Genomic DNA, 22,648 nt, shown 5'->3' on the forward strand with positions numbered 1-22,648 from the left:
GTACCTTCAGAATGACATAGTGAAATGCAAGCATGGCATTGAAATGAAAATAAGAAACAATTTAATATTAAATGTAATATTTATTAGAAATTTTAAACAAATCTTTCAAACCAGTGCCTTTGCTAGCAAAAAAACTTATCCCGCCAGTGCTATCACCAGTTTCGCTAAAGTGTTGATAAAGGAGTTTTGCCTTTTCACGAATGATGAGTGAACTTAACGGAATTTTATTTTGAGTACGGTCTTCTATCCACAGATTTAAGGCTTTTTCCATTTTTTTCTAATTTAACATCACGAGTTACAGAGCAAATTTTTGAAGCAATTAACGCGTTTTCACTGACACTACGGCGGATTTTTTCTTCCAATTTTTTGATGGATCGTACCGTTGACTCATTGATTTTATAATGTTTTGCCACTGAAGAGACACTTTCATCATTAGAAATTTTGTCTAATAACTAAATTTTATTCGCTAATGTCATCACCTTCTTTCATATTTTCACATTTCTCTTATTATTCGTAGCCATATTTTTGTACGGGTAAAAAAGAACTTGTCCACAATAAAGGCACTTTCTTCCTTTAACACACTCGAAAAAGTCTGTTTTACAATGCAAAATGGTAGATTTATCACTTTTGTAAGCATATCAATTTATAAATTGATAAATTTATTCAATTTATAAGCATATAAATTAAAAGCAAACGACCAAACCTTCCATGACAAGTGCATAACACATACTGAACAAGGATTAGCGAGAAACATCCACACTCGCGATTTTGTCACCCCTCTCCCGCTGCCACCCACTGAAAGCTGTTTTGACCGGGAAAGATAATTTTAGCCACGCCCATGTTTTTTTATGGCGGAAAATATTCACGGCGCTTTAAAATTCACATTTTTTTTAGGTTTCAATTTATATTAAATCAGCGATCGCGAAACCGTGAATACAGATATTGTGAATAGCGGGGTTTACTGTATTTAGATAAAATTTGAACTTAGGAAAATTGTAAAATTGAAATTCACAGTATATTACAGAATTTAAATTAAGAAGGTATTACAAAAATTAAACTGTTACCAAAAACTTTATCCATCAGTGAAGTTAAATTTAAGCTCCAAAATTACTGGAAATAATTTAACCTAGCAGAAATACTTTAGAAAAATTAATGATTAAATTTACAAAATATCGTAGAAATTAATTTCACAAAATTACTAAAATAAAATATACAATATTACTCTCAATTATTACAATAATAAAAAAATATTAAATTTAAACAAAATTTTAAAGGAAAATTTGTCTACTTCACTCTGATGTTAATTCCCTTCAGGAGCAAAATTGGAACACATATAAATGTTGATAATGTCCATGTTAGTAAGCATGCAGACTGATGTAACAAGAGTATTAAAAGAGGAGATTGAGCACTTAGTGATAATCAGATGTCATCTCATTAATTTGTTTGTTGAAAAGGGGGGGGGTGAATACATGCCTTCCTGTGAATATGGATCAGTATTTGGTCCATGGTCACTATTTACTACTATCTAGCTAGGAGCACTAAAAGAAAAGATATATATTTAAACAGTATCAACTATACATGCTACTGAAGGGGGGGGGGGAATTGAAGTATGTGTATACACATCAATTAAGTAGGCTTGTAGAACATTGGCAACTTCTGACAAGTCTATATGTGTTTAAAGAAGAGGTGCTGAGAAAAGCATTATGAGCACTTCTCAGATTTAACAAAAATGAAAAGTACAAGCAGTCACTAGTGAGTGGTATTGACTTTCATCCAAATCAGTTTTGTGATCCAAAATAAAATTTGAAAGAATACAAATTAATGAACTCCACAAGAAAAAAGAACATCTGAATCGTACTGTTCTGTTGAAAGCAGTCCTTAACAGGGCAAGAAAGCGATAATTCTATTTGTGTATCCTCACTCGTGCAGAGTCTGCTAATGTTTCTCTCTTCTGACTTGAATAAAGCTGTTTGTTTATGTTAGGTGTTATGCTAGTGTTTGAAAGTCCGAACATGGCACTTCAGCCCAACACAACTCATATCTATTTATGATGTTTATTATCCAGGATATGTTGAAGAATGTCACGTATCAATTTAAGATATCAACAGATTTTAAATCTTCCACTTATTTTGAAAATTTCTTACCATAGCAAGAAAGATGACTGACTTATCCATAGGCACATCTGCCAAGGTCGTGAAGAACCTATAACAAGAGAAGATGCCATTCATTTTTTCACTGAGGAAGTACTTTATTGTTGCAGGTGACTGCAACAATAAAGTACTTCCTCAGTGAATAAAGTACATGGTGTGCAATTTTGCATTGAAAAATGTTCTTTTAAATGCCAAAGTAGGATAAATTTCATCAATTGGCAGTGCATTTTGCAAATTTGAAATTTTTGTGGACAAGTTTCCAGTTATGTTAGTTTCAGTATAAGAACTTTCCAGATGCTTTTATGAAAAGAGAAAAATTGTTGTATAGTAGTCCTTGGTTGAGAAATTGATACAGCTGCCTGAAATATAACGAATTATCCCAAGTTGTGTAGCATTTTAACAATTCTGCATAGCAATAATAAGTGTGAGAAAATCAGCCAGGTTAGAAAAACAAAACCTGGGTTCAGGCCATCTTTTTGTTGAATTGATAAAATGGTCTGTCAGAAATGATCCTGACAGCCAAGGATAGACAGCAGGGCCATTGTTATGAACACCACTTTGACTTAGCATTTCTGAAGATGTTGATGTCTAATAGAATATCCATGCAGAAATCCAGACTGAAAAATCTTCAGTAAGCTAATGTGTAAAAGCTTACTGTACTGGCAAATAATCTCATGCCTGTATTTTAATATAAAATGTGTATCTTGCCAGTGAAATTTAATTTCTAGTGTAGTGTGGATATTAAAGAAACCTTCCACATTTTTTATGAAAAATGTCCAGTTTTCCTCTTGTTTACAAATGCTTGATCTCCACCTTTTTGAAAGTTAAAAATTGACAGATACTGTATGTTTCTGTCAGAACAAACTTACATCTGGCGTTGAGGCCAGTTCGAGTAAATTTAAGGGAGGATTAGGCTAAGAGCAAATGAGATGAACAAATAGTTTCTTTTATTTTTGCTGATATATGCTTGCATCATTTGCTAATACTAAATCTTAACCTGCTACAACAGCATAATTTAAAAAAAAAACAATCAGTCTCTCACTTTTTGATCACATCTTGTATATATTAAAAACTGTTTGATATGTACAAAATAAAGGATAGTCTAAAGTGTTGTTTATAATTTCAGGCCTAAAGTATTTAATGAACCTGTGATATTTCTGGGAGCTGATGTAACACACCCTCCTGCAGGGGACAATAAAAAGCCCTCTATTGCAGCAGTAAGTTGTAATTACCTTATAAAAATTTTACTTACCTCTTTCTTCCAATTATGATTCATACTTTTTAAAATTGTAACAATCCATTTGAACTTAAATTATAAAAATATTGCTACTTCCTTTTTCAAAATGATGGTGGGAGAATTTCTTCACCCATTCATGTGTTTTTATAGCTGACAGGATTTAAACTATCTGGTAAATGCAGTGTTCTTAATACTTACGGCAGAACAAGTTTTCCTTTTAAGTTCATGTTGCTTTAGTATTGCACTTCTTTTAAGTAAATAACATCAAATGAATCATTAAACTTTCATTTATTTAAAAGAAAAGATGCACCACTGTTGTAACAGCCTGTTTTTGGACTTACTGGTCTTATGAGATAGCAGGTGGTTTCTAGTTACAATTCAACAACAAAAAAGGTGATAATAAAATTGTTTAGCACGGTCTGCCCTATAGTGTGTAAAGTTAGCTAATGCTTCTTGTTCCTTCGAGAAGCTTGTCTTCAATGTGTTTATACCCAAAATCTTGCAATATGCTGATATAGCAACTGTTTAAAGACTTTCGGAGCTGAAGTACTAGTCTTGCCCTTTTAAAGAAATGGCATATTTATCCTTTACCATTTCTTTAAAAATAGTGAAATACTAAGTAACTTATGATAAATCATAGTTTTGTCAATGATATACAGGAATTTTGCTATCAGGGATAAGGAGGTGATTATCCCATTGTATAAAGCACTAGTCAGGCCACATCTTGAGTACTGTATTTGCTGGAATGAGTACAGAGAAGAGCAACGAGATTGATGAGCAGAACAAAGGAGTGCTCTTACTGAGAAGGCTTCAGTCTTGCAAATTGTAGTGTCTAGTGGCTGGGCACCTGTGAGGTGATCTGATTGAGGTGTTTAAGGCTTCAAATGGATTGAACAAGCTCAGTGCTGATGAGATTCTTCCTCTTGCTAAGACCACACACATGAGAGGGCACAAATTCAAAGTGGGGAAGGATGGTTGCAGAATCTGTGTGGAAGTTTGACTTTGGCCAATGGGTGGTTGATTTTTGGAAAAAACTTCATCTGTTGTGGAATTGATAGTTTAAATAAATTCAAGGAAGAACTATAAGCTTGCTTTCTTGCATCATTTGCCACTGCTAATTCTAATTCTAAAATGAGGCCTCCAGACCTGCACGTAATGCTCAAGGCGTGCCCTGACCATTGGCTTATACATAAGGACAATCACCTCCTTTTCCCTACTAGCAAATTTCCTGTATATCACTGACAACACCCCACTACCTGTACTGTCATGGGGTGGTGACCAGGTCATATGTGATGGGTCAATAGCAAGGGAGAAGCACGCACAGTGGCAATACGGTTTGGCTGAAACAAGAAGAAGAAATGAATCACTTATAAGTTTATCAAGTGGAAATCTGCTGTACACCAATGGAAACAGTGAAAGGAGTGAAGGTGGAGTTGGGTTTCTGGTCCATAAAGATTTTAAAAACGACATTTTGGAATTCAAAAGTACATCACCAAGGGTGTCAAGACTAATATTCAAGATTTCTAAGAGGTACAAGCTAAAGATTATAATGATTTATGCACCAAGATCGAGCCATGATGATGAAGAGGTTGAAGAAATGTACACTGAAATTGAGAGTCTTCTAGATGAGCAGAAAACCCACTACACTATTATTATGGGGGACTTCAATGCTAAGGTTGGAAAAAGGCAAAACAGTGCAGAAAGAGGAACTATAGGAAATTTTGGAATTGGTGAAAGAAATAAAAGAGGTGAAAGACTTGTGGAATTTGCAGAATCTCAAGGACTGTCAGTAATGAACACTTTTTTTCAAGAAAAGAGTGAACAGAAAGTGGACATGGAAGAGTCCAAATGGATTAACAACTAGTGAAGTCGACTTCATCCTCACTAACAGAAGATATATTGTGAATGATGTTACCGTCCTGAATAAGGTAAATGTTGGAAGTGATCACAGAATGGTAAGATGTACACTTGATATAGATGTAGGAAAGGAAAGGAAAAAACTGACTCGAGTAAATAATACAAAGGTCTTTGAAATAACAGAGGAGGAGAAAAAGCAATATGTACTGGAACTTAAGAACAAGTTTGAGCTTCTGCAGACTGCTCAGGACCAAGATATCGACGAGGAATATTACAACTTTCTGAAAGTGATAAAGCCCAAGAAACCTATAGGGAAACAGAAATCCAAAGAAGAAAAATTAGTCAAGAAACACTTGTCATGATGAACCAAAGACGACAAATGAAGAGCAAGAAAAACACTGACAGGGAGAAAATTGAGTATACTGAGTTATGCAAAGCCATTAGAAAGAGACTCAGAGAGGACATAAGAAGATTTAACACAAGAAAAGTAGAACAAGCATTAAGGGAAAACAAAGGATTTAAATCAGCAGCCATGAGCAGTAATACAGAAAGACAAATGATACTGAAACTGAAGAATAGCGATGGTGTACTTATAAACAGCAGAGAAGGCATAATTCAAATAGCAGAAGACTACTATAGAGAATTATACAAGGAGCAGGGGAATGATGCCAGCAGTGGGGAAGATGGATTGCAAAGTAGCAACACATACGACATACCCGATATTCTTCCTGATGAGGTAGAACATGCATTGAAGAAAATGAAGAATCAGAAAGCCCCGGGGGAAGATGAAGTTACTGTAGAGTTGTTGAAATTGGGAGGAAGAGACATAACACAAAAACTGGCAAGGCTCTTCACAAAGTGCATTAGAAAAGGTGTGACGCCTAAGCAGTGGAATAATGCTATCATAGTTTTGCTGCATAAGAAAGAAGATAAATCAGAAATTGGAAATTATAGACCAATTAGCTTGTTATCCCACATCTACAAGTTGTTCACAAGGGTCATTACTAACAGATTAGAAAGAATACTTGATGAGAATCAACCGAAAGAGCAAGCTGGCTTTAGGACAGGATTCTCAACTATGGATCACCTTCACGTAATATCACAGCTAATGGAGAAAGCAAATGAATACAAAACACCATTATGCCTGGCATTTGTGGATTATGAAAAGGCATTTGACTCCATACAGCATAAGGCAATGTTTCGGGCACTGGAAAGACAAGGCATGGATACTCCATATATTATGATTTTGAAGAAAATATATGAGAGTGCTACATCCTTTATTAGACTAGACAAAGACAGTAGCAAATTTAAAATCGAGAAAGGAGTTCGTCAAGGAGACACAATATCTCCGAAGCTGTTTACTGCTGCCCTTGAGGAAGCTTTCAGAAGATTAGACTGGTCGCAGAAAGGAGTCAATGTGAACGGAGAGTACCTAAACCATTTACGATTTGCAGATGACATTGTGGTCATAAGCCACGATCCCAAAGAATTAGAGGAAAATCTTAATCAGTTATGCACAGTTAGTAAGGATTTTGGACTAAAGATGAATATGGCTAAAACAAAAGTAATGATGAACAAGTATGCCACGGAAAGGGAAATAATGATTGAAGAAGCAGTAATTGAAAAGGTGGAGTCATGTACTTATCTGGGACAAGTTATTAGCTGTAATAATGATAAATGGCTGGAAGTCAAGAGAAGAATAAATTTTGGATGGATAGCATTCAGGAAATATAGTCACATACTGAAGAGCAATATCCCAGTTTGTCTGAAACGTAAAATAATGAATCAATGTATACTCCCCACCATGACTTATGGAAGTGAAACTTGGGCACTCACCAAAAGAATGGAAGAGAAGCTAAGAACTACACAGCGAAGAATGGAACGAATTATATTGGGAATCAGACTGTTAGATAAGAAGAGAAACACATGGATTAGGCAGAAAACTCAAGTAAAGGACATTCTTATCAAAACTAAAGAACTAAAATGGTCTTGGGCAGGACACATAAGTCGAAGACATGATGACAGATGGACTAAGAAAATAACAGAATGGTACCCAAGAGGAGCTAGAAGAAAACCTGGAAGACAAAGGCGGAGATGGATAGATGAAATTCATGAGGTTTTGAGTAGTAAATGGATGGCCAGTGCTCAAAACAGAGGGAACTGGAAAGTTGCTGACGAGGCCTTCATCCTGCAGTGGATTGAAAATGGCTGATGATGATGATGAATTCTAATGTGAATTCCTTCTGCTGTGGATACCATGTTTTCCATTTCATTTGCCATTATCCAGTTTTCGTACCTACTGAACAGTTTAAGATCTAATAGCCAAGCAAGCACAAGAGCAGAGTGTAAACAAATTCGTTCTACTTGTCATAGTTTTGAAAATGTTTTAAAGAGTTTGGAAAGAAACTTTTTCTAAAATGTAAAAGAACATATATATATATATATATATATACACACACTTTAATTCTTTTGTTAATTAACATTTTTAAAAGTTACCTAACTATATGTCATTTTTATGCCATCCTTATAATATGTGTTAAACTAAGAATGCGCAAGGCTCGGTTTAGCATATTTTTTGCTGAGATGTGTGCAATTTTGTTTAGCAATATTTACATACAAATATTTGCATGTAAATGTTGCTAAACAAAAGTTTGAAGATCTACACATTCCCATTATACTTACTCTGTAAATACTTCAGTAGTGAATAAGAAGAGGTGTTCACACCAGTACTTTGTTGCACTAATTTATTGTCTTACAGAATAAGATAATAAATTAGTGGTCCTGTAGTTGTGTTGGCTGGTTAATAGGGATGTTTTGATCAGTTTTGTAGAAATGCAATCAGCATTTAAATGAAAAAAAAGTTGGAGCAATATATTAACTAAAGTAGCAAAAAATTATGTTCTTTTTTTGTAGATCATAGTTTTGTGCAATTTAATTATTTAATGCTAAGAATAATCCAGCAATCTATTGCAGAAGACAAGGTCATGATACAGGGAGGCAAACAGAATTAAAATACACTGGGAGAAAAAAAAAAAAAAATCTTTTTAAGGATTTTTCTATAAAATATACCATACATCGTCGATACTGCAATACGTCATATGTCAAAAAAGCTCAGGTTGTATCAAGCGGTTTTAGTGCAATACGTTAGACATTGGTCTTATTGCCACTGTGCGTGCTTCTCCCTTGCTATTGACCCATCACATATGACCTGGTCACCACCCCATGACATCATAGGTAGTGGGGTGTTGTCAGTGATATACAGGAATTTTGCTAGTAGGGAAAAGGAGGTGATTGTCCCTATGTACAAATGTATAAGCCAATGGTCAGGCCACGCCTTGAGCATTACGTGCAGGTCTGGAGGCCTCATTTTACGAAGGATGTAGATTTGCTTGAGCGTGCACAGAGAAGGGCAACAAGATTGGTGAGGGGAATGAAGGGATCCTCTTACCAGGAGAGGCTAAAGTTCTGCAAATTGCAGCAGCTGGAGACTAGGCACCTGCAAGGTGATCTGATTGAGGTGTATAAGGCCTTGAATGGGTTGAGGCCTTGAATAATCTGAATTCTTCCACTTATTCAGATTATGAGCCTGAGGGGGGCATAAATTGAAATTGAGTGTAGAATAGGTGTGCGGAAATTTGCCTTTAGCCAGCGGGTGGTTAATTGCTGGAACAAACTTCCATCTGTCGTTGTGGAAGTTGATAGGTTAAATAAATTTAAGGAGGAACTGGACAAATATTTAGAGATGATTGTTTTGTAAATTTTTTTTTTTTTTTTTTTTTGGCTGCTGCTGCATAAGCTCATACACTTGCTTTCTTGCATCATATGCTACTACTAATACTACTAGCCGGGTGGATAAAGTGCCTAACTGGCAACCCAAAGGTCGCAGGTTCGATTCCCGCCTTGGGAATCGAACCTGCAAAAACCTTGGGAGGTGCCTTATGGCCACAGAAGCCTATGCACCAACAACTACCAAAAAAAAAAAAAAAAAACTACTACTACTACCTCTTGCAGAAATGTAGAACTGGTTATTTTGATTACAAAGGTGCCATAATCCCAAACTGGTATTTTTTGATATATGACATATTGCAGTATCAATAACACATAGTCATATGGTGAAATGCGTGTGTAAATTTATCTGTTTTCTATGTATCGAGAGGAATTATCTCCAGCTGAATTTTGAAGAAGGCATTTTGCATGCTAGGAAATGAGAATGAAACATTTCTTTGCTATTTGGCAGAATTCTAAGATGATCCATAACTGAAGTCATAAGGAATATTTCATGCCCTTATATCTCTTTGACAAAATTCTGTTTATTCAAAGTATATCAATTGTCCAGAGGGTAAAAATTTGTGTGGCTTTATCTTTGTAAATCAACCCACTTCTCTGCAGAAAATACACAGGACAACAACTGGAAAATGAGACTGATGATAGGAAAAAATAATGATCCCATGTGTGAGTAAACTGTTTGAATAAACCAAGGTTTATTCAAAGTAGCTCTTGCATTCACACATTTCATGCAACAATCACAAAGCAACTGGAACGACTGGTGGAAGGCTGTCACTGGTATATTGTTCGATGTTCTTGTCACATCTCTGAATGGTGTCAACATCAGGAAAATAACAGCCTTTCATTGGCTGTTATTTTCCTGATGTCCCCTGATTTCTTGATATAATTTCCTTTTGTTCCCTTGAGCCTTTGGGAACAAAAACGTCACACAGGGCTAAGCTTGGTGAATAGAGTGGGTGCATTAATGTGCAGACTTTTTTGCTAGCCAAAAACTCCTGAACAGTAAGTGACTTGGTGCATTATCATGCAAGAGGAACTAATTGCCACCTTACTGAGGCTGCACACAGCAGATTCTTTGCAACAAATGTTTCAAAACATCCAGGTAAGAGGTAACAGTACTTTGGCCATGGAACAAACTCTTTATGCAGTTTTGATTTTTGACTTTGGGTGTTTTTTTTTTTTAATATATATATATATATTTGGGCAAATTCACTTTGTTACAGGATCATAGTGAAAATATCACACCTTGTCACCTGTAATGATCGAGTTCAGGAAGCTGGGTTTGCTTTCAGCAGCCTCAGTAAGTTCCCTGCAGTGCTCTTCTCTCACCTGCTATTGACCATCTGTTGATGAATGTGGAACAAAGGCACCTAGACCTTCGTTTTCTTCAAATCCTTGGTGATTATTTGTCGAATGGCTTTCCTTATTAATGCACAGATCTTCTGAAATCATTTGGAGTGGTGCGCACTGTTCGTTGGTAATGATTTCCTGCACCTTTTTGGTCAACTTTGACATTAAAACCATTTTTGCTGGGCCCGGATGTTCATCATCTTCCAGTGATTCTCCTCCATGGGTGACACATTTATGCCACTCCAACAGATGTGCATAAGACAGACAATGTTCCCCATACGCTTGCTTCATCATTTGAAATGTTTCCATGCACATTTTGCCCAGTTGAACACAACTTAATGTTTGCTCTTTGTTCCATTCTACCTCCACAACACAGAAGAGATGTGCAGTTCGGCTCAGATTACATTTTTTTTTTTTTTTTTTTTTTTTTTTTATGTAAACCCCAAACATGAGCGGTATCAGAACCTATAGTACTTAGTACTGTGCTTGGGTTGGAGGTTGAGAAGACGAAAGAAGATATTTGTTGACATTGGACTTGAACTTCTGTAGACTGTAATTTTCAGAAAATATGTATGAAGGAAGGTTGTTCCAGAAAACGGCAGTTCAATGAATAAACAAGGAAGATGAAAAGTTGGTTCTGTGAGTTTGAAGTTGGACAGTAAATGGATGTTGGCTGGTGGCGGCACATATTCAGACCAGTTCGGAAGGACACATAGGAGCCAGTTCGGAAGAACACTGCCCATGGAAGTATCTATAGAAGAGGCATGCAGCAGAAACAGTACGTCTATGAGACAGCAAGTGGAGAGACTCTGTTAGAGATGAATCATTAATTATCCTAACTGGCCTCTTCTGAATGGAATCAAGAAGCCTGAGAGAGGTTTTGGGGGGCACCACCCCAGATGTGGGAACAATATTCCATGGCAGGGCGGATTTGCGATTTATATAGAGTGAGCAGCTGTTTGGAAGAAAAGTAACGCCGAGAACGAAAGAGAAAACCAAGTTTTTTAGATGCAGAAGAAGCAATATTTGTAATGTGCTTGAGCCAAGAGAGATTAGAAGTCAGGGTAATCCCCAAAAGAGATATATCATTTTGCCTAGAAATCAGAGTGTCATTAAAGATAAGTAGGAGCAGAAGAATCCTTTTTGCGAGATATAAGATATCAGTTTCAGAAGGGTAGAAATCAACTAAGTTGTCTTTGCCCCACTGGAGAATTACCTGAAGATCAGCATTTAAGGAATTGGTAGCAGATTTTCGAGAAGTTGAAGCTGATTGAGCAGGGCAAGGTTTCTCAAAATGGAAAGTAGAATGCAATCTGCTATCATCAGCAAAACTATGGATAGGATTTCCAGTCAATGGAAGAAAGTCATTAATATACAAGAGGAAAAGAGTGGGGGAAAGAAATAAACCTTGGGGGACACCGGCATTAGTGGAGAAGTTAGAAGAGAGAGAGCCATCTACCATCACCCTCAGTGAGCGATCAGAGAGAAAACTGGATAACCAATTACTAAATACAGTTGGCAAACCATAAGATGGAAGCTTGTTTAAAAGACCTTTATGCCAAACACAATCAAAAGCCTTTGAGGTGTCAAGAGCAACGAACCTTTCCATTAAATTAGTCCATAAATGGGTAACATAAGCCAGAATATCACCAGTGGATCAACACTGAGGGAATCCATACTGGTGATCGTTGATCAGGTGGAAGGTTTCTAGGTAGTTTGAGTTGGCGGTTAATTGATTTCTCCATTTCTCCAAAGAAAAATATTAAGTTCAGGAGCACAGGTTTTGAGAACAAGTAGAGAAATACCATTGGGACCTGGAGCTTTCTTAGCATCAAGATTCGTCAAAATCCTTCTGACATCCTTTTGACAGAAGACCACAGGAGGCATTGAATGGAGTGTGTTGGGAATGGTAGGAGGTGTTTTACCAAGATCATTAATACAAGAGTTGGAAGAAAAATGGGATGCTAGCAGGTCAACTTTATCCTTGGCTGAAGTGACAACCGAACCACCTGGTTTGGACAGAGGTGGGAGCAGAGATGGGCAAAAGTTGCGGCCAATAGCTTTGGCAAGAGACCAGAATGCTCGGCTACAATTAGGGCAAGAAGAAAGTTTTCTACTCTTAGCCTGTTCAAACTCTAGTTTGGACTGATTAATAACTGCTTTACAATTGTTGCGAGCTTTGGTGTAGGCAGAAAATGAAACTGAAGAATTAGAAACAAGTCAATTACGATATGCAACATTCTTCTCTTGAATAGCCTTAACACATTTATGGGAATACCAAGGTTTAGATAAAGGACAATATTTTAAAGTGGAATATGGGATAAAGGATTCTATTCCTGCTAGAATAATTTCACTTAAACGATCTGAGCATCAGAAGTTTTAAAACAGTAATCCGACCAAGGAAAAGAGGGAAAGAAATATCGCAGGTCATCCCATTTTGCATTCTTGTAATGACAAACAACACGAGGTTGTGAATAGCCATAAGATAAAGGCTCCATTGGAGAAGAGACAATCACCAAGTTGTGATCTGTAGTGCTTAAAGTACCTCTCACTTCGACTGTATACTTAGAAGGGTTGTTTCTGAGAAAAAGATCAAGCATGTTGGCTGTATGACTAGGATTGTCCGGTATTCTTGTAGGTAAATGAACGATCTGAGCAAGGTCATTAGTAATTGCAAAAGCCTCAGCATCTCGACCAACTGGGTCCGTGTGACTAGAAAACGGAAGCCAGCTGGAGTTGTGAATATTAAAATCACCGAGGGAAATTACCTCACTGTTAGGAAAGTTGGACTGGAGGAAGTCAAAGAGCTCCAAGTGATTAGTGGAGTTGGGAGAATGGTAGAGACAACAGATGAATTTGACACAATGAGGTAGAGAGATTTTAAGCCAGAGAAGATCAAAGAGAGGAGATTCCAAATTCACAAGTCTCTGACAGGGAATATCAGAACGGACATATGCACAAGCACCACCTTTGAGGCAAAAGGAATCATACAGCGAATAATTTGGGAATCTGAGATGAACAGTAGTTGAATCAACCGATAACTGAGATTCTGTCAGAAAAAGTACATGGGGTTTGGCAGACTGCAAGTGGAAATGGACATCGTTGAGATTAGAATTCAGACCACGTATATTTGTGAAATGAATTAGGAAGTGCTTGGGAGGTTTAGATCTTTTCATAGATAAGCTTGCTCTATTAGTTTGACAATTCATGGTGTATTCAATAGTAAGAAAAAGTGGATGGGACATGCTGTATGAAGTAATGAAATTTTTGCATATAGCATACACATGGTAAGAATATACCCAGATTCTTGACATAACCTTGCCTCGACAATGCTTCCCGCATACACACTACTTAGACTCTCTCCAGTCACTATCTGGCAGAGTAGACGTAGCAAGATTATACACTAGCTGATCTGGAAGCCTCCTAGAGAGTTAGCAATAGGTTCGGTCTGGTGTGCTAACTAGCGGCCGGCCTGCGAACACCGTTTTAGAGCTGTACCCTCGAAATGTAAGAAATATTGGATCTCGCCACAATGTTCATCATAACCTCAAAAGTCATCAATCATACTGTATGATGGAAGAGATAGGGAAGGGTTGACCGGAACTTAGCTCTAGAGACTACACTTGGGTTCCACCACTTCAAGCCTCCAATAAGCAAAGTGGTGGTATCGCACCGGTTGATGAGAGTCATCTACCACCTAATACTGCCTGGTAACATAGAGGGACGGCGTTCCTCCATAGAAAGGGTGCAAGAATGTTTGCTGATGCTATCGAGGCAGTGTTAGGTGGGTCGGAAAACTGCTATATTGGGGGGGGGGATACAAGGACTAATAGGTTAACAGTAGCCACTGGCAGAGGAGAAAGTGATTCTTGCACTGTTTCTATTGGAATGAGCAGCAGCCTGGAAAATAAGATGCAGGATATTTCAGAGACTGCTGGGAATCATGGGGGTACAAGTAAACACATGGGTTGTGTTAGGGTGGCTAAGAGGAAGAGCAGGTGCATGTATACTTGCGTGTACACCAATGCTAGGAGTTTAGTAAATAAATTTGATGAATTTGAGGTATTGCTCAAAACATCAAAGGCAGATATCGTTGGGATTTCAGAGACGTGGTGTCACACAGATATAAGGAATGCAGAACTGGAATTTGGGGATTACAATGTCTACAGAAAGGATAGGAATGGAGGAGGGGTTATGCTATTAGTTAAGAAACGTAAAATCCAAGCAAGTGAAGCCAGTCGACATCGCTGGACAGTGCAGTGTCGAGTCAGTTTGGTGCGACATAAGCATTGGGAGATCAAAATTGAGAGTAGGAGTGTGCTATAGGCCTAATGACTCTGATGAGTATAATTAGAAACTGTACAGAGAAATAGTGGGCCAGTAAATCAGAGAGTCTTATAATGGGGGATTTTAATTTCCCAGATATTGACTGGAATTTGGGGGCTGGTCACTCACACACTAGCAAGGCTTTTGTGGATTTATTGGATGATTGTTTTCTACATCAGCATGTTAGGGAGGCAACTAGAGGGAGTAATACTCTTGATTTGATTATCAGTAGTGATTCTTCATGCATTAAGAATCTGCAGATAAATGAACCACTAGGTGGCAGTGATCACAGCGTTCTGAAGTGGGATTTACTCAAAGAGGTAACTACCATTAGGGGTAAAGGGAAGGGGTATTGCTTTCGTAAAGGCAACTACGATGGACTGAGACTGTATTTAAATTCTATACAGTGGGATCAACTGATGATGTTACCAACAGCAAATTTAAAATGGGAAGCATTCAAAGAACTTATCTTGGAAGCTACTAGGCTTTACATACCAACTAAGAAATATTGTTCAAGGTTTAGGCCTAAATGGATGTCAGATGAACTAATGAGGCATATGGCAGAGAAGAAAAATGCATGGGATACATGCAAATTAACACGTGACACAGAAGCCTATGGTAGATACAAGTTGATCTGTAACCAAGTTACAAAGGAGGTTAGGCAGGTGAAGGCAGATTACGAGAAATCCTTGGCAAGGGATGCAAAGAAAAACAGCAAAGAGTTCATTACTTTTGTAAACTCTAGAAGGAAGGGGATGAATCAGATTGGTCCCCTTGATATCGATGGGTCAACTGTTGATGATCCTGCTCAGGTAGCTAACAAACTAAATGAATATTTTGCATCGACGTTCACACATGAGGAGTTATTCAGCGAGGGGAATGCCAGAGGTGTATTCAACTCTGGCAGTAAACTAGAGAATCTTGTAATAACTGAGAGTAAAGTGGAGGAGAAATTGTTGAAGATAAACACAAGAAAGGCACCTGGAGTGGATGGGATCTATCCAGTTATATTAAAGGAGGCAGCAAAGGAAGTAAGCAAACCCTTAGCCATAATTATGAGAGCTTCCTTGGACTCAGGGGAGGTACCCATGGACTGGAGAAGTGCAAATGTGACCCCAATTCAAAAAGGAGGATCAAAGGCTGACACAAGTAATTATAGACCTGTGAGTTTAACTTCTGTTCCCGGAAAATTAATGGAGGCTCTGGTTAAAGAAGCACTGCAGGATCATCTAGACAAGACTTCAGTTGTAGCTCGGACACAGCATGGTTTTGTTAAGGGGAAGTCTTGCCTGACCAATTTGATTGGATACTATGATGCAGTCACAAAAGAACAGGATGCAGGGAATAACTTTGATATTATATACTTGGATCTTAGAAAGGCTTTTGATACTGTTGCACATGGAAGACTGCTGCACAAATTGGAGCAGTGTGGCATTGGAGGCAAATTGCTGCTATGGATAAAGGGGTGGTTGAGGGGGAGAAGACAGAGAGTGGTAATCAATGGACACTGCTCATCGTGGCCTAATGTTATTAGTGGAGTCCCTCAGGGTTCAGTATTGGGTCCTTTATTGTTTTCTGTATTTATAAATGATATTGATGATGGTATATCAAGCTTAATGTCCAAGTTTGCAGACGATATGAAGGTTGGCAGGGTTGTCAAGGACACTACTGACACTATGCTGCTGCAACTGGATCTGAAAAGGTTGAGCAGATGGTCTGAGAGGTGGCAAATGAAGTTTAACAATGACAAATGTAAAGTACTACATATGGGAAACAGCAACCCCAGAGCAACGTATCAACTCTGGTACTACACTGACAGTGGTAGAGCATGAAAGGGACCTGGTGGGGGTGGTTGTGCAGGCAGATATGAAGTTTTCTGAGCAGTGCAGACGGGCTGCAAGAGTAGCTCATGGTGTATTGTCGATGATATATAGGAATTTTTCTAGCAGGGATAAGGAGGTGATTATTCCCTTGTATAAGGCAATGGTCAGGCCACACCTAGAGTACTGTATACAGGTTTGGAGGCCTAATTTCAAGAAGGATGTAGAGATGCTGGAACGAGTACAGAGAAGGGCAACAAGATTAGTGAATGGAACAAAGGGGTGCTCTTACGAAGAAAGGCTTAAGTTTTGCAAATTACAGTGTCTGGAGACTAGGCACTTGCGAGGTGATCTGATAGAGGTGTATAAAGCCTTGAATGGTTTGAGCATGCTCAATGCTGATGGGATTCTTCCTCTTGCTCAGAATAATCACCTGAGAGGGCATAAATTCAAATTGAGGAAAGACAGATGTAGGGTAGATGTGTAGAAATTTGCCTTTAGCCAGTGGGTGGTTGGTAGGTGGAACAGACTTCCATCCCTTGTCGTGGAATTTGATAGCCTAAATAAGTTTAAGGCTCAGCTGGACAGGTATTTTGAACGAACAGAGGAGTGAAGTGGAAGTGGTTACTTTTTTATTTATTTTTTTTACTTTATTTTTTTTTTTTGGCTGATGCTGCATAAGCTTGCTTTCTTGCATCAAATGACTCTACTAATGCTAATGCTAAAAATCCACACAATTCCAGTTATCGGTATTATCGCAAATGCAGTTAGATAGTTTACTACCAGTTTATAACAGATTCCACTAGCAGAAACGCAACTGGAAAGGTGCCTCCGTAGCCAGGTGGGAAGGAGCAGCAGTGCGTAGCACACTCTTCTTAATTAGACCGGGGTTCAAGCCTGTCACCACCAAATACGGAGAATGCGGGAAGGTCAGGGAATAACCACCGCATATTCTCGGAGCAATATTGCCTTAGTTGCTAATGCTCCTAAAAAAAAAAAAAAATAAAAAAAACCCCGAATAACAACAAATAAATAGATTGGAAATTGTTTTTATTGGTTTATGGTAGTAACCCCCCAAAAAAAATTCTTTAGTAAAATGTGAGGTGTTAATAGTGTATTAACACCTCTGCCTTTACGGTGTTGTTTATTCAGTTGCTACACGTGCGCAGCTTTGTTTATGTGTATCAAGCGTGCCTCCTCATTTTAAAATTGTTCTTTATTTCGTAAAAATGAGTAAAATACTTAAAAGGAATTAAAGGGAAGCATCCTGGTGAAGACACTGCAGATTCAGAGAGAAAAAGAAAAGCAATATCGATAAACAGAGGTGGACTGGATCAAAAATTCTTACCCGGGAAAATTTGTACTGGCTTCTGGCCCACCGGAGTTTCCTCGGTAAGACTTATGGCCAGTCCGCCTCTGTCAATAGAGAAAAAATATGAAATTGTGAAACGCATTGAGCGAAATGAAATACCATATGATATCGCATGTGCTATAGGCCTAAATGAGGCCACGCTGAGAATTAAAAAGATGCATAAAAACAACTTTCATAGCAGGAACAACTCAAAGTGTAATTAAAGTCCATTAGATCAAGACACAAAGAAGTGGATGAGATGGAATGGCTGTCATCTACATCGATAGAAAATCGAACAAAAAACAAGTTTGCTTACGATAGAAGAAAAAGCATTAGCAATATTTTATTACGATAATTTATTGTGTTTGGTAATGTTTTGGTTACAAATGTGTGTTCAATCTTTGGTGGTCGGCACCTAACTCTATTTTTCCCATAGGCCATGTTGTTTATATTGCACGATTTTGCATTGCACGAGTGTTTCTAGGAACACAACTATCGTGCTATACAAGGGCTGACTGTACTGCATATGGGTAGAAGTAACCCCAGATAAACGTACCAACTGTGTGGCATTACACTTAGGGTGGTAGAAAACTGGAAATAATTGTGCAGTCAGATATGAAGTTTTCTGAGCATTGCACACAGCTGCCAGAGCAGGTCATGGGGTGTTGTTAGTGATATTCAGAAATTTTGCTATTAGGGAAAAGGAGGTGTTATCCCTTTGTATAAGGCAATGGTCAGGCCTCATTTTAGGAAGGATGTACAGTTGCTTGAGCAAGTACAGAGAAGGGCTACAAGATTGGCGAGGCAAACGAAATGCTCCTCTTACCAAGAAGGGCTTAAATTCTGCTGATTGTAGCATCTGGATACTAGGTACCAGCGAGATGATTGGATTGAGGTGTATAAGGCCTTGAATGGGTTGAACAGGCTCAATTCTGATGGGATTTTTCCTCTTGCTCCGATTACGAACCTGAGGGTGCATAAATTCAAATCGAGGAGAGGCAGTTATAGAATAGCTGGGCAGAAATAAGCCTTTAGCCAGTGGGTAGTTAATTGTTGGGACAAACTTTCATCTGTCGTTGTGGAAGTTGAGTGCTTAAATAAATTCAAGGAGGAACTGGACAAACGTTTAGCAGGAATGAATGAGTGAAGTATTTTCTTTTGGGGCTGATGCTACCTAAGCTGGCTTTCTCGCATCACATGTCTCTACTACTATTTGCATTCATTAATTTTTTGTTATTGCAGTTAAATTATCTAAAATTTTTGACATGAATTGTGAGAAAATTTTTATTCAGTGATAATAGAATCACTAAAAATTTTACACATCTGTTTCTGTTAAGGATGATTTATACTCACATTAGAGATAAATGATCTTTATTTTACAGTACAAAGGTACATGCAGGTGCCATGAATACAACGCCCTTCACATTACCAAACCAGGCGTAGTATTAGTATTATAACAGCTAAGTGATACAAGAAAGTTGCAGATAAAGCATCTGCCAAAAAAAAAGGAAAAGAAATTTCTATCACTTATACCTTCCCTTTTGCCAAATAAACTACCTACCACTATGGTAGGTAGTTTATTCTTCCTCTAGCTAGTTTATTCTGTCAGACATTATCAGCAACATACTTACAGGAAACTTCATGAGATCCAGCCTTCTGTTTTCTCCAAAAATTTATATTTGTGCCTACTTGTTATCTCTTCTTCCAGTTAAAATATTCCTCAATATTCATTTTACTAATCCCCCTTTAGGGCATCATATATCTTTATCAGGTCCCACCTACCATGTCCATTTGCTAACCTTTGCATTCCACACCATCTAATCCATTTTTCTTATGGACATTGATTAGCACGCCTCGCCAATCTGGTTGCTCTTCTTTGAACCCGTTCTAGAAGCCCTATGGCTTTCTTCAAGGCCTCTATAAATGAACAGAAATTCTAGATCCTATTTCACTATCTTTTACAAAGGGACAATGACATCCTTTTCTCTACTTATGTCTTATACACCATAAACAGGACACCATTAATCTAATTGTTTATTCATCATGGAAAATGAAGAATAAAGAATAAACAGTCGATGCTTCGTGGAAAATTTCATGTCTGAATTTTAATCCTTAAGTCTCTTCTGTCCTGTTGTCTTGAACCACTTAACTGCAATAAGTTGCCTCTGTGGGTGATTGAGGCTGACAGCTTGGGAAAATTCAAGCATTAAATGGTTGGATAATCTCTATGGAGAGTCAAATTCTTTCCCTTTTTTTTTTTTATATGAATGATTCTGCTTGTATACAGCAATGCAGAAATCCAGGAGTTACTTTCTGGGTGCAAAATCTTACATTTAGAAGTATTAAACTTGTGTAACCAGTCTAGGACATTTTTTTAAGCAATGGCTTGTTTCTGGCCATTAACTACCCATCCTACAAGTTGCTGATGCTTATATAATCAGCAGGCATTAACTTTCCCTGCACTTACCCATCATTATCATTAAGGAAGATAAGAAACAGAAGTGGCTCAATTACTGATAAATGAGGGACTCCCTTCCTACACTTGCTCACCCTGAGGATTTTCCATATATAACCACTCTCTGTCCTCTATCTTTTAGCCAGCCCTTGATCCAATAAGGGTTCTTATTGTAATTCTTGATTTGCTCCAGTTTATATAACGGCCTTTCGTAGGAAACTGTACAAACCTTTACTGAAGTAAAGGTAAATAATGTCAGTATTGTTTCTTGCACCCAAGTGTTTTTGTACTTCATCATAGCAGTTAACTAGGTTGGTCAGGCTTGCCTTCCCCTTTGCAAACTCTTCTGTGAATCATTAAGGATACTGTTCCTTTCAAAATGAAATGGTGTTATACTGTATGCTTAACTGCACTCTCCATGATCTTATCTGCTGCTGAAAACATGCTTGCTGGAATGCATGAATCAAATGATGATCTCATTAATATCTGCAATGGGATGGTATATGTCCTAGTATACTAGGACATATACCATCCTCTCCTTGAGCTTTACTCTCTCAGCTTTTCCGGTTGTTCCCATAGTCTCTTCTCTGAGATTGATATTTGACTTGTTGATATCAAACCATGAAATACTCTGTGTGATGATTCTATTCGACTCTGCCATATTTGCTGGTCATATGTGATTCGCACTCTTCTGTTTTGTATTCACATACATGAAGAACTTTGTCTCCATTTTTATATTTATTTCCATATTCATAAACTGGTATCTAGTAATAGTCTTCTTCCCAGTGGTGGTCTTTGTATCCTTTAGATCAACATCACTGGGGGCCAATGATTCATGCAGATTCTCCTTGAATTTAACCCCCCCCCCCCCAACAACATCCATGCAGATTCCCCTGAATATAGCATATGTACTATAGAGTTTCCTTTGAACCATATTTGAAACCCTTCACCACCAAAAGTGTATTATAGATATCATTTATCTAACTTCGTTTCAGACCTTGTTATCTATGGGATATAGCCTTCATCTAGTGCTATTCTGGGTACAGAAGAGGCTGCAGTTCCTTTCAGAATTTGATATTCACTTCTGATTCATCCCCAGCCAAATCAGTTGTGAACCCGAATAACTCCTTGCCTCCTAGTCCCGTATACAGACTACTTGCAAGATATTTTTTTTTTTTTTTTTTTTTTAATTTCACTGAAAGACCTAAATGACTGCCTCCTTCATTCTTCACTGAATGGATTCTTAGTTGCTAAGAATGAAGGAGTCTTAGCTGCTAAGAGTACAGCTAAATATGGTCTGATGATGGTCTCAAGAAGTTACTTAATTGTTTAGTACATTTAGTCAATATGGCTAAAAAAAAGTGTAACTTTTAAAAAATACACATGGTATAAGAGTGGTTATTTAGAGAAAAGAATTTCATAATAAACTGGGACCACTATTGTTTCGATTTTCTTAAATGACATCGATGGCAATATCAACACTTCTTTACAGTTCTGAAACATGGATACTGAAACAAAGAGACATTAATAGAATACAAGCTGCAGAAATGAAATTTTTAAGATATGTTAAAGGATGATAAGATATGATTAGATAAAATACCAAATCTAAATATTAGAAAAGAATTAAATATTTACTCAATTAATGAAAAAATTATAGAATATAGACAAAGATGGAAAGAACATGTAGAAAAAATGGAAGATAATAGCTACCCTAAATTAGCTTATACATATAGAGCAAAAGGAAAAAGAGACAGAGGAAGACCGAAGGAAAGATGGGCAGACCTCTTTGAGATCAGAACAGGCAGATCACCTAATCTGTGAAGAAGAAAAGACAAGATATCGATGAAGAGAAAGAGGGGGTGATATCTAAATTTGCAGATGATGTAAAGGGTGGTAGAGTAATTAATGATAGTGTGACTTAGATAGACTTCGGGGATGGCCAGAAAAGTGGCAACTTTGCTTTAATCCAGCAAAGTGCAAGGTCTTACACCTAGAGAACAGTAACTCCAAAATAACTTAGCCACTTGGTGGTTAAAGTCAGTGGTGGAAGAATGGGACTTCAGTTACGATACTGTCAGAAATGAAGTTCTCCAAGCATTGTAGATCGGTTGCAAGGAAGGCTCATTGGTATTTACTATAAAAAAAAGTTTCATTTTGACGTGGAATCTTTTATTGGCTTTTACATGCTGTGGACAAGCTACATTCTTGTGTGCGTTCCTTATTATTTTTCTCACAGAAAAGTTTAAGTTGGTTTTTCATCCCACAAAACAGACATAAATCATGGATGACATGCAGTTTACAACCATAATGAAAAGC

The 22,648-nt window shown here is 37.6% G+C and overlaps 1 protein-coding gene across 1 annotated transcript in view; it reads left to right on the forward strand.

Annotated features, from left to right (window-relative positions):
• LOC150075329 (protein argonaute-2-like) overlaps positions 1–22,648 on the forward strand; it is a 384,361-nt gene that overhangs the window by 302,536 nt on the left and 59,177 nt on the right. The window contains exon 15 of the mRNA XM_090388732.1: positions 3,277–3,367. Within this exon, the coding sequence (XP_090244858.1) occupies positions 3,277–3,367 (91 nt within the window). The remainder of the gene's footprint in view (positions 1–3,276; positions 3,368–22,648) is intronic.

The sequence above is a fragment of the Mastigoproctus giganteus genome, chromosome 14, assembly GCF_048544385.1.
Source record: "Mastigoproctus giganteus isolate SK-2022 chromosome 14, ASM4854438v1, whole genome shotgun sequence".
Taxonomy (NCBI): Eukaryota; Metazoa; Arthropoda; class Arachnida; order Uropygi; family Thelyphonidae; genus Mastigoproctus; species Mastigoproctus giganteus.